Source organism: Eleutherodactylus coqui, chromosome 3, assembly GCF_035609145.1.
Source record: "Eleutherodactylus coqui strain aEleCoq1 chromosome 3, aEleCoq1.hap1, whole genome shotgun sequence".
Lineage (NCBI taxonomy): Eukaryota > Metazoa > Chordata > Amphibia > Anura > Eleutherodactylidae > Eleutherodactylus > Eleutherodactylus coqui.
The window spans coordinates 20,828,411-20,841,341 of NC_089839.1; the positions used below are offsets into that span (position 1 = coordinate 20,828,411).

Here is a 12,931-nt window from a genome sequence, read left to right on the forward strand (position 1 = left end):
CGGACTTTACCTCTGATTTAGCAGCGGATTTCAGCCATCGTCAGGACCTAACAGGAGCAAGCAACGGCGCTTACCGTATTTTTCGCTTTATAAGACGCACTTTTTCCGCCTCCAAAGCGGGGGGGGGGGGGGGGGGGGGGAGTTCCCGCGTCTCATAAAGCAAATGTGCCGAAAATTCGTTCCGTTCGCCATTTTTAGCGCGATCGCGAATTTAACGTGCGAACGCGCTTTAGCGCGATTGTGCATTAAATTCGCGATCGCACGAACAAATGTGCGATCAGTTAGAAGATTTCTCTCCTCCCCACTGCCGCCCATACTTACCTCTGATTGGTCGCGGGCGCCGGCGGGTACTTCTGCTGCTCCCCGCCTCCACCAAACGGCTTCCTTCCTTCCTCCTGTTGCACAGACGCGCCGCTGTGACATGGGGCTCCGGTTTTTCAGACCTCTGCTGCTCCCTCTGCTCCGTCACCCGGCACTAACCCTGCTCTGTCCCTGGGTGAGTTAAAATTTTTTTCCCCCTATTTTCCCGCTCTAAAACGGGGGTGCGTCCTATAGACCGGTGCGTCTTATAGAACGGAAAATACGGTAACTAATCGCTGCTCACTGCTTGCATCCAGAACCACTGCTGAGCTCCTCCAGCGACAGGCAGCCCACTTCTGCATCACCTGACCAGCGCTTGCAGCGGCGCTCACTGGCGGTTTAGGCAGTGTGCGGCGCTCTTGGTGCAGGCAGTCAGTGGCTATTTAAGTGTCTTCACATGCCCCTGTGTGGTCCTATAACGGTAGCTGAAAGGCTGAAATGAGCTGCGGATCCGCAGCTGAATTTGAGTCAAAATCTGCATCAGTGGGGCAGAAATGCAGTGGGAAATCCGCAGCATTTTCGCTACCTGCAGGCTCTCCCTGAAGACGTTTTCCGTATCTCTAAAAGAAGATGAGTGGAGGTCCGATACCTGGCACCCATGCCTATCCACTGTTTTTAGTGACTGTGGCGTTTGTGAGCTGCAGTACCCGTCCCTATATTGCAGGGATTCTGCCGTGTGGAATCAGGTTGCAATTAAAAACCTGACTTCAATAATTTTTAATCGGTTTTATAATAAACAGAGAATAAAAGAAAATTGACGTATTTGTTGCGTTAGAATATAATTTTTGACATAAATATTTTAACCGTGCGATGCGTTATTGGATAGTAATGAGGCTGAAGGCTTTTGACAACGAAAAGTTTAAACAGATTTTCCAAATTGGGCAAAAAATTGCCCATGAGTGGAGGAAATGTGATTAAGGAATAAGGATGAGCGAGTATACTAGCTAAGGCACTACTCGCTCGAGTAATGTGCTTTAGCCGAGTATCTCCCTGCTCGTCCATAAAGATTCGGGTGCCGCTGCGGCTGACAGGTGAGTCGCGGCGGGGAGCAGGGGAGAGCGGGAGAGAGGAAGAGAGAGATCTCCCCTCCGTTCCTGCCCGCTCTCCCCGCTCCGCGGCGGCCCCCGAATCTTTAAGGACGAGCAGAGAGATACTCGTCTAAGGCACATTACTCGGACGAGTAGTGCCTTAGCGAGTATACTCGCTCATCCTTATTAAGGAAGTATTACTTGGGGCAACTTTCAAACTTGCTGCTTATTGTTCTCTTCTCTAACTTTGCAGAGCCTCAACGGAGTTACCCTCAATAAGGAGAAGTTGGAGCCTCAGAAGCCGTACGTCCTGACCAGAGGGAGCTGCATCCAGGTGGGCGTCGTGCTGCCCGATGCAGAAAAGGCCGAGTTTGAATATGAATTGGTTGAGGAAAATCTAGAACAGATCCGGCCGCTGCTGATGCCTCAACAGTCGGGGAAGAGAAAATCAACCAAATCCAAACGTAAACTAAACTGTGAAGACTCTGAGGCCTCCGGGACAGAGGGCACCTCCAACGTGTCCAAACCCAAAATCCCCCGACCCTTAAGAGACGATAACGAATCAAACAAGTCGCATAAGGCTGAAATGTCTAAGCAGCCCACAATAAAGGTGGAGGCAGAAGGGGAGCCGGACTGCTCCATGGATGGGGACCTGGTGGCCTGCACCCAAGCACCTTCTCAGAGCACGTTCCACCTGAGCAAAATGAGACAGTCTATTGTAGAACTTAGGAACCTTAACGCTCAGGTGCAGGAAAAGCTGAAGACCCCACAGCAGAGCGGATCTACAGGGAGTCAACAGTCGCTGTCTTCACAGCAGGCGCTGCAGGACCTTCAGAAGGAGCTGAGCTGTAAACATGAGGAGCATCTCCAGATGGTTGATGAGCTTAAGAAGATCTTCCAAGAGGAGCAGGGAAACAAGGTATGAGGCGGGGGAGTCTTCCCTTGTGCACCGTACTGTGATGTGTCTCTTGCTCGCTCGGTCTCTTGTATATCGCTAGATAGAAGTATTCTTATTTGACCGAATCTTTCTATACTTGATGAGAAGAAAGCCTCAGTCCTAACAGAAAAGCATCCCTGTGCAGCCACTTAGTGCGGATCTAAGTCCAATACTCAAGAAGCATTTATTGTCTTTGACTACTGGGTGTGAGATTAAGCCAAAAAAGAAAGCTTACTTAGCTGTCCCTGGCCCGCTAGGACACAGCTGAGCGGCCACGGCCCATGGCATGGATGTCTGCCAGAAAGCAGGTGACTGCTACGCAGCAAACCGGAGGCCACAGCTTCATTGTCCGAACTCGTGGTATTGGCACTGAGTGTCTTGATACCAGGCGTTTAGGACGGTGACGCTACAGCCAGTGATTGGCCGCAGCTGTCACCTGACTTCTGGTGGATGGCAACAACGGGGACGGCCATGGGAGCCGCTCAGCTGTGCCCCGAGGGGTAAGAAGAGAGGTGAATATGCTTTGTTTTATCCCGTGCCCAGCCATTAACGTTTTGTATAATGATACAACCCGTTTTAATTTCATGTTATGATGTTACTGTAGTGAGTTACATAATTACATATACACAGTCAGTGGCGCCCCCGCCAGTCTGATCCACACAGTTTGTTAAAAGCGCTACATCTAGTAATTACACCTCCACTGTGAGGCGCTGCCAGTATAACATACGCAGTGCTGCACCCTATTACACACATCCAAAGCGCCTGTGGTGGTATATACACATTCAGAGCTTTACTGTCCATTGCAGTCTAATCGCATCTAGAGCTTCACTATCCCTCCCTGCTGCAGTCTAATCGCATCTAGAGCTTCACTATCCCTCCCTGCTGCAGTCTCATCGCATCCAGAGCTTCACTATCCCTCCCTGCTGCAGTCTCATCGCATCCAGAGCTTCACTATCCCTCCCTGCTGCAGTCTCATCGCATCCAGAGCTTCACTATCCCTCCCTGCTGCAGTCTAATTGCATCCAGAGCTTCACTATCCCTCCCTGCTGCAGTCTCATCGCATCCAGAGCTTCACTATCCCTCCCTGCTGCAGTCTAATTGCATCCAGAGCTTCACTATCCCTCCCTGCTGCAGTCTAATCGCATCTAGAGCTTCACTATCCCTCCCTGCTGCAGTCTCATCGCATCCAGAGCTTCACTATCCCTCCCTGCTGCAGTCTCATCGCATCCAGAGCTTCACTATCCCATTTTGGTTTCCATCTGGATCCCAGGGGATTGTAATCTAGTAGATATTGGGCAGGATGTGGCTGGTAGTAAGTGAGGAGAATAGTGTGTAGATACAGGACGGGAATAAAGCGGGATTTTACCTGTAACGGGACAGGAAGCCATTGCTGAGAGCAAACCACCTCCGCTGGTAGCCCTGAGTTGCTCCACTCTAAAAGCCAGCCTTCCTTAGCTGAGCCGGATACGGAGCCGGAGAATCTGCTGGAGCTTGGGGTAGGCGGTAGAGGGCTGGAGCCAGGCAGGGGCAGCTCTGGTGGAAGCAGAGGAACTGATCCCAGCCTGGTTCAGCAGGGGGCAGAGTAGAGGGTAACAGGCGCTGATTAGATATCTGATGGCTACATAAGCGGCTCACCTCCACAGAATAATCTGCACCCGGACCTCCTACATCCGATGCAAAGGATGAACATGAACTTCAGCCTTTGTATTGGAGAAGAGGAGTTTGACCTCTCAGCACCAAGTATCTTCTGCATATTTATTGAAACCTCTTAAAAAAAAAAAAAAAAAGTCCCGGAACAACTTGAAGGAAAGAATGCGTCTCTTACTGATGGGGCGCAGTCCTTGCTCGTGGCGCACCTTCCAGGAGTCAAAGCAACACTAAAATCACTTCTGAAGTCTCTCTTAATCACCTGCGAGGCAAAGGAGAGAAGCTAGGTAGAGCGCCCCTAAGGGGTGGATGATAGTGAGCGATAAACGACGGCTTTGCATTTAGATGTAACAATTAGCGCACATTTTCGTTTATTGCGCAAAATTCTTTCAAACAATCGTCCCGTGTAAATGACCCTTCAATGGAATTCTTTTCTTTTAAAGCACTTTATTCCACATTGGCAGGTAACGCGTTTCATGGAGCGCAGACCTCTTCATCAGCTGGATAAATACTAGTAGTCTTGGGACGTAAGAGAACAATGGGTGGAAGCGTAGAAGTTGGAGTAAAGGTGTAGAGTAGACGAAAAGGGCGAATAATAATGAGGCACGTTTATTAATAAAATTCTGAAATACAGCGCAAAACGTATTTTAGAATCATATTAACCCCCTAACGGCCACTCGTGTTTTGACATTAAGGGGCTTTATTCTGCAGCACCGTCTTTTGACATAACTGCAGTAGATGCCCGGCTCGGGACTCCCATGCCTGTGGGACAGGTGTTCGCCTGTCGGATGACAGCCAGGCACTTGCTCTAACACCGGGTACTGAAAAAACTTTGGATCCCCAGTGTTTAACCCTTTATACACTGTCGTCAGTGCGGCATTTAAAGGCTGGCTGTAAGGGGACTTCCTCTGTTACCCATCGGACTCCAACGGTGTGATTGCAGGGTCCTGATGGGTTGCTATGGCACCTAAAGGCTTGGATATAACGTTTGGGTCTGCTAGCTACGGTGGCCTATGAGGCTCATCTTCTGGCTGACCTCATAGGCTTTCTAATGTACTGCTATACTGAAGTATAGTAGTGTGTTAGAGTGATGATTGATGCAGATATTCAAGTCCCCTAGTGGGACAAAAATAAAAAGTTTAAAAAGTGTATATAAAAAAAAGTAGTAAAAAATAGAAATGTCAAATTCCCACCTTTCCCCCTTTACTATGTAAAAACAAAAGAAAAATCAGAAGTGGTGGTGGTACGCTCATGACCCAGAGAAAGGGACATTATTTAACCAGCGCAGCGCACGTCGTGAAAAACAATTTAAAAATATGGTGAAAATAGTGAATTTTCCCTATCTCGCCTTACAAAAACAGAATAGAAACATCGCATTGATCAACAAACAGTACCATATAAAATAATTCAAGTCGTCCTGCAAGAAAAAACCCTTTTCACAGAAACTGCTGACAAAAAAAAGTAAAATGTTCGTTGTCTTAGAATGCAGCGATAATCAAAAAATATAGTTTGAAAAAAAAGTGTGAAAAAAAATCATACGGACCCGCAGAATTAATTTAATATTTAATTTTGCTGCATGGTGAGCGCTAATTGAAATAAATAAAAAAAAACACGCCAGAATTGCAGATTTTGTTAGGCCTCATGTCCACGGACACGAACAGTGAAATCCCGCAGCGGTTTCCATCCGGCCCGCAGCCCCGAGGCCAAAAACGACAGCGTACTCACGTGGCCGGACGCTGCGGGTCTCCCCACTGGCGCGGCCGGATCTTCTTTCTTCAGCACAGCGGATGTGCTCAGCACGCTGGCAGCGCGCCGCACGCATGCGCAGTGCTCATTCTTTTTAAATCTCCCACGGATCCACGGCACCGCACAATGACGGCTGCGGGTGAGCCGCAGGTCCGGAGGGCTTCCATTGATTTCGTTGGAAGCCGCAGGAAAATAGAGCATGCTGCGATTTCTTACCGAGCGTGCATCCTGCTTTTATTTGCCCTGTGGATGCTAATGCAGCCCTATTGGCTTCTGGAGCTGCGGATCTCATAATTAAAATCGGCCTGTGGACGTTGGGCCTCAATCTTGCCTAAAAAAAATGAAATAAAAAGTAATCAAAATGTTATGTCCCAAAACTTAGATAAATGAAGATTAGCGGTCATCCAGCAATGAGCTCTGTCAATGGAAAAATAAAAATGCCCTGGCTCTTGGAATGCAGAAGCCCAAAAACACATCTTTATTTAAAAAAAATAATATATATATATATATGTTTTGTGTTGAACAGTTGCAAAACATAAAAAAACGGTCTAAACTTGGTATTGCCGGAATCGTGACGCCCCGGAGAATGTTATCACATGACTTATTTTGCACACGAACACTATAAAGAGGAAATCCCCAAAAAAAAGGAATGGCAAAATTTCAGTTTTTTTAACCCAATCCCTCTTTGGAAAATAAAAATATAAGCTATGCAGTATATTATATGGCATCCCAAAAAGATGCCATTAAATAATCCAGCCCTCATACGGCCATGTCAACAGAGGAATTAAACAGTTGTGGCTCCTGGACTGCGAGAGGATCATTAAAGCACAAATGGGCTCCGTCACTAAGGGATTAATATATCCGTCATGTTTTTATGCACTCTGTGCTTCCTCTACCCTTTGCCTCTTCTCTTTTTTACTTCATCTCCAACTTTTACACCCCCGCCTGTTGTTGTCTTATGGCCCACAACCACTAGTCCTTCTCCGGTCATCTGATGGGAGGTCGGCCCCGTCACGGAGGGCTCACACCGGGTTTTCTGTGTGCGTCACGAGTGTAAGGCTGGGTGCACACAGGGCGGTTTTGCCGCAGCAGATCCGCCCGCGGCCGCTAATCTCGGGATTAGCCAGCCATGTGGACGAGGTTTCTCAGAAACCTCGTCCACACGGGACGGCTAATCCGCAGCGGTAAATCCGGTTGAAACCGCGGCTGCGGCGGCCGCAGCTGCGGTTTCCAAAGATGGAGCATGTCTGTTTGCTTTCGTTTTTTTGTTTATTTATGTCACGGCCGCGCTCTCCTCTATTGGAGAGTCGGGAGATTTCCGACGGGAATACGCCCCGTGTGAACCCTGCCTAAAACTGAATGCAAGGGTTTACCATGTTTGCAGTGTACTATATTATTATTATTACTATTTTTATTATTATTTTTAGGACAATGTATCTGTTAAACATTTGTATACATTTTTGCAACAACCCCCCCCCCCCCCCTTTTTTTTTTTTTGAAGAATCTTGAAAAATGTGAAGACGTTTGACCTTTTGTCTTCTTAAATTGCGAACGTTTTTTAGAGGGAGAAACCTGCTATACAATACTTCAGGCCAGCGATTCCCAACCGGGGCACCAGGGGGCGGATTGGCCGTTCAGTCCATCGGGAGAAATCCTGGTGGCCCGTTAGTGAAGTCAATTAAAAGGGGTTACGGTGCCGTAAGCTCTGTGATGAAAACTCTAATTAGACGAAGTAGTAGTAGATGAGGGGCGGGCGAGTCATGAGAGAATTAGGAAGTCGTCTTGGGATACGTTCACACGGAGTGGAAATGCTTCAGGTTTTCCGCACTTGTCAACAGCTACGGAGCACCGCCGTCCAATGATGAGGAAATGGGCTGCCTGTCAGCGGAGGGAAAGATGGCGGCGGTCAGTAGCAGTTGCCAGGTGACCGTATTCTGAGGGGAGCAGAGCGGAGTTACAGGACTAAGTCTGCTGCGGTTGTGCAGCTGAACCCAAGTCAACATTTGCGCCAGCGCTGCGGTTTTTCTACATGTAAACCTGGCTTTAATGATGCCCTTCAGGGAAGTATGCCGTGAGGCCCGAGCGATATTGGTCTGAATTCCCAGAAGTAGTCCTGGGAATCTGTGACACTCTGCCTTCTGCTTCCCACCATTGGTCTGATGGAGCTCATATATATTGGTCAGGACGCTCCCGCACATGCTGATTTTGGAAGAACCGGACCAGACTCTCTTCTAGGCGAGCTCCTGCCAATTCTCAACTCCCCATCCTTCCGTCCCCCCATGAGGCTCGCTGCTGCCCACGCTCTCCAACCGCATCTTTCTTTGCTCTTCGTATTGAAAAGCTTAGTGTTCATGTGTATGGGGGGGAGCCGGGAGAAATGGCTGTCGGCTGGATGAGCGGTCATTGTATGGGAGGAGTCAGAGGACATAATGGTCAGTTAGATGAGCGGTCGTGCGCAGGGGAGGAGTCAAGAGTAATAACAATCGGAAGGACGAGCATTCATGTGTATGGAGGGGTCGGGTGATAGAGCTGTCGGTTGACAGTTACTGAAGGTGTATGGGCACCCTAAGAGTGCTACGGCCTGCTGATGTCGCCATCTGACCCCCACTTCACTTTACCTATTGCCCCACCAATTCCGTACTTTGAGGAGTCTGAGCATCTGTCTTGAAGGGGGGTTCCTGTAAGGGCCCTTTTTTTTTTCACTGGATGGGTGAAAGATGAGTAGGGGTCTGACCACTGGGATCCCCACCGATCCGAGAACGGGAGCTCCTGTTTGCCCCACTCCTGGTAAGCGCTGCATCACGGCACCGACCGGAGTGCCTGGAGAGCTGGTCGCACATGAGCGTTGCCGCACGGTTATTTCTGCCAGCCGCATTTGTATAGTGCCGTCCAGTGCACTTCCCGTGCCATGCATGCCTTCCAGTGCGCTTCCCGTGCCATGCATGCCGTCCAGTGCGCTTCCCGTGCCATGCGTGCCGTCCAGTGCGCTTCCCGTGCCATGCGTGCCGTCCAGTGCGCTTCCCGTGCCATGCGTGCCGTCCAGTGCGCTTCCCGTGCCATGCGTGCCGTCCAGTGCGCTTCCCGTGCCATGCGTGCCGTCCAGTGCGCTTCCCGTGCCATGCGTGCCGTCCAGTGCGCTTCCCGTGCCATGCGTGCCGTCCAGTGCGCTTCCCGTGCCATGCGTGCCGTCCAGTGCGCTTCCCGTGCCATGCGTGCCGTCCAGTGCGCTTCCCGTGCCATGCGTGCCGTCCAGTGCGCTTCCCGCGCCATGCGTGCCGTCCAGTGCGCTTCCCGCGCCATGCGTGCCGTCCAGTGCGCTTCCCGTGCCATGCGTGCCGTCCAGTGCGCTTCCCGTGCCATGCGTGCCGTTCAGTGCGCTTCCCGTGCCATGCGTGCCGTCCAGTGCGCTTCCCGTGCCGTCCAGTGCGCTTTCCGTGCCATGCGTGCCGTCCAGTGCGCTTTCCGTGCCATGCGTGCCGTCCAGTGCACTTTCCGTGCCATGCGTGCCGTCCAGTGCACTTTCCGCGCCATGCGTGCCGTCCAGTGCACTTTCCGCGCCATGCGTGCCGTCCAGTGCACTTTCCGCGCCATGCGTGCCGTCCAGTGCACTTTCCACGCCATGCGTGCCGTCCAGTGCACTTTCCGCGCCATGCGTGCCGTCCAGTGCACTTCCCGCGCCATGCGTGCCGTCCAGTGCACTTCCCGCGCCATGCGTGCCGTCCAGTGCACTTCCCGCGCCATGCGTGCCGTCCAGTGCACTTCCCGCGCCATGCGTGCCGTCCAGTGCACTTCCCGCGCCATGCGTGCCGTCCAGTGCACTTCCCGCGCCATGCGTGCCGTCCAGTGCACTTCGCGCGCCGTCCAGTGCACTTCGCGCGCCGTCCAGTGCACTTCGCGCGCCGTCCAGTGCACTTCGCGCGCCGTCCAGTGCACTTCGCGCGCCGTCCAGTGCACTTCGCGCGCCGTCCAGTGCACTTCGCGCGCCATGCGTGCCGTCCAGTGCACTTCGCGCGCCATGCGTGCCGCCCTTTAACAGGCGAGTGCATGCTGCTGTAGCAGATGTGAGCATGTTGTGCATTTGGGAGCCCAGATCCTGGATCTGAACGAGCGGCTTGCATTGCTGAGATCCATTGGCACCATAGAAAGTAGTTTGCTGCACACTAGCGGGCACTTGCCGGGGTAGATGTGGGGGTGGATGGTAGTTGAGGAGAGCAAGACCAGCAAGCAGTCAGCTGAGTGACAGAAGAAGGGGTAGACAGAAGAGATCCAGGGAGGCTAGTCCTGAACTGGCACAACCCAACAAGTTTGCAAAGTTGGCAGATGAGGGGGATGCCGTTACAGAGTTAGCACCGCTGCAGCACGACATGCCCTCTGACCACCAGGGAGATGACTGCCTCAGTAAGGACTCAGTTATTAGGGGGACAGACAAGGCAATCTGCCACAAAAACCGGGATCGTTGAACAGTGTGGTGTTTTCCTGGCACTCGACACATTGCAGATCGGGTTGACAGATTACTGGGAGGGACTGGTGAGGACCCAGTGGTCGAGCGCACATTGCACCAATGACAAAGTTAGAGGTAAGTGGAAGGTCCTTAAAAATGATTTGGGGGACCTAGGATCTAAGCTCAGGGCAAGGTCCTCCAACGTAGTAGTTTCTGAAATATTACCTGTACCTCCTGTCACACCAGAAAGGCAGCGGGAGATTAGGGGGGTAAACAAGTGGCTTCAGAGTGTAACAAGGAGGATTTGGGTTCCTGGAGAACTGGGCTGACTTTGCTGTCTGCTACACCCTCTACCGAAGGAACAGGCAGCATCTTAATGGCGAGGGGGCAACTGTGCTGGGGGCGAAGATGGCTAGAAGGTTGGAGGGGTGTTTAAACTAGGAACTTGGGGGAGAAGGCAACAAGAGAGATAGGGGAAAGAACATGTAGACAGTGACCTGGGACTAAGTAATAAATATTGGGATGGAGCGCTGGGAGGGGCTAGTGCAGTTAGAACTGGCAAAACAGTCAGTAGGGATACATGTAATATTACAAATATAACCAAAACCAACTGTATGGTGACTAATGCTAGAAGTCTGGCCAATAGGCTAACTAGAAGTAATAATGTCTGAGTAACGCTACGATATAGTAGGAATAACGGAGACTTGGTTGGATGAAAGCTGTGACTGGGCGGTGAACTTGCAGGGTTAGTCTGTTTAGAAGGGATTGTGAAAAACAGAAAGGGAGAGGGGTTTGTCGACACGTAAGATCTGGTTCAAATCCCACCTTATGGTAGGGGCTCCTGCACACTTGAGTTTTTCTTGCACGTTTTTTTCACGCGTTAATCGGACTTTCTAATGTTAAAAACGCATTGCAGGTTGGTGCTTTGCAATTTTTGTGCGATGCGTTTTTAACACTAGAAAATCCCTTTTGACCATTGCGTGAAAAAAAACACTCAAGAAAATCGCAAGTGTGCAGCAGCCCTAAGATCTTTGTGAAGGAGATGAACACGTGGAGTCTCTATGAATGAAAATACATGGAGGGGAAAACGACCATAAAATCCTCATCGGGGTTTTCGATAGACCACCAAATATAACAGAAGCCACTGCAAATCTATTACTAAGGGCTAATGCCCGTGGACGGATTTCTGCCGCGCTTTACGCGGCAGAAATCTGCGGCGTTGTCTCGCAGCCATTGTGTTCTATTGAACCTAATTGCTGAATGTTCACACTGCGCAACTCTGCAGCGTGAAAGAAACCGCGGCATGCTTCTGAAAACCGTGCAGCCGACTTCTATTGTAGTCAATGGAAGCCGACCGTCACGCTATACTTCCACTATGAACACAGCAGAAGTTTCGCGTGATTACGCATTTCTGCCCACCACCAGCCGTGTCATTGGCCGCTGCCGACGCATCATGCGCTGTAATGCGGATGCGCACCGGCCCGGCAAACAGAATTCACGCAGCGGATTCGAGAGGTGAGTCTGGGGTCCTTGGGGGGCGCTGTGACGGACTCTGCTGCGATATTCCACCGGTGGAGTCCGTCATGGCCGTGGGCATGGGGCCTAAGGCAGAGATGAAGCCGCAAATCACAACAAGGTAATTATTATGGGGGACTTTTACTATCTGGATATAAATCGGGAAGATGAAACCTGCAGATCTCATAAAGGTAACAACTTCCTGTCAATTAATAGAATCACCTTACCCAATGTGTCGGTGGTCCGGGGATTATTCTTAATGCTAGATTGAAGTAAGGAAGGAATTTCCTTTCCCTTAAATGGGGAATATTGGCTTCTGCCTCAGTGTTTTTTTTTTTTGCCTTCCTCTGAATCAACATTGTTACATACGCATGCGCAGCCAGCTCCCCATTCACAGCGGTCTGTGCTGAGGTGGGGCAAACGGGAGCCCCTGTTCTTGGGATCGGTGGGGGTCCCAGCAATCGGATCCCCGCTGATCTGTCTGTAAAAAACAAAAAAATAGGCCACTACCGGAATGCTACAGTTAATCTGCAGCACCCAGAAGAACCAGGCGCAAGATGGGAAGTAACCCTCCAGTCAGGAGCTCAAAATTGATATGTCACTTAGTACTAGTACCTGTTGGGGGATGATTACCTGCTGATTACCTTCCTTAGATACTTGCTCCATAGCCTCTTTTTAGCTGAATTCAGGACGGCGCTGTTATCTGTGACTATAGTTTACCTCGTCTGCAGTAGTCTAGGACACACCCCCTGCCTCAGCGGCCTCCTCTGCATATTGGACCAATGATGAGCCGAGGTGTGTCCCAGACTACTGCAGATCAGGTATCGTAGCCAAACTAGAGTCACAGATGGCAGCCCTGTCCTAATAGGAGCTAAAAAGCTGCCAAGGAGTAAAATCTGAGGAAAGTTAAACAGTGGGTGGCCATTCTCATCAGGTACTTACATAGCAGTTTGAGCTCCTGAGTGGAGGATCATTTTATTAGGTTTGGTTAAACTTGATTCAACTCGGGGCGATACTTGGCAACGTTGATGTGACGATCGTACTACAGACAACTTCATTATACAACCTCTTCAGACAAAGAAAAAAGCTGCGAAGTTGAGACCCATCATCATCATCATCTCTGCAAGGTCCCATCAGATGTCCCCGTGTGCTCCTGGGGCTCTTGTTTGGAGGCCTCTGCCTTGTCATAGTGTTTTTATTGTTCGATGGGGCGGTATGTGGGGATGATAGGTTTTTCCACTGTTTGGGATCACAAAA

At 50.5% G+C, this 12,931-nt stretch overlaps 1 protein-coding gene across 5 annotated transcripts in view; it reads left to right on the top strand.

The window, feature by feature from the left end:
• The window catches only part of RNF8 (ring finger protein 8), a 76,990-nt gene that overhangs the window by 12,626 nt on the left and 51,433 nt on the right, over nucleotides 1-12,931 (top strand). For all 5 annotated transcript variants that reach the window (XM_066595284.1, XM_066595285.1, XM_066595283.1 and 2 more), the window contains exon 3: nucleotides 1,642-2,307. In XM_066595284.1, coding sequence (XP_066451381.1) covers nucleotides 1,642-2,307 — 666 coding nt within the window. The remainder of the gene's footprint in view (nucleotides 1-1,641; nucleotides 2,308-12,931) is intronic.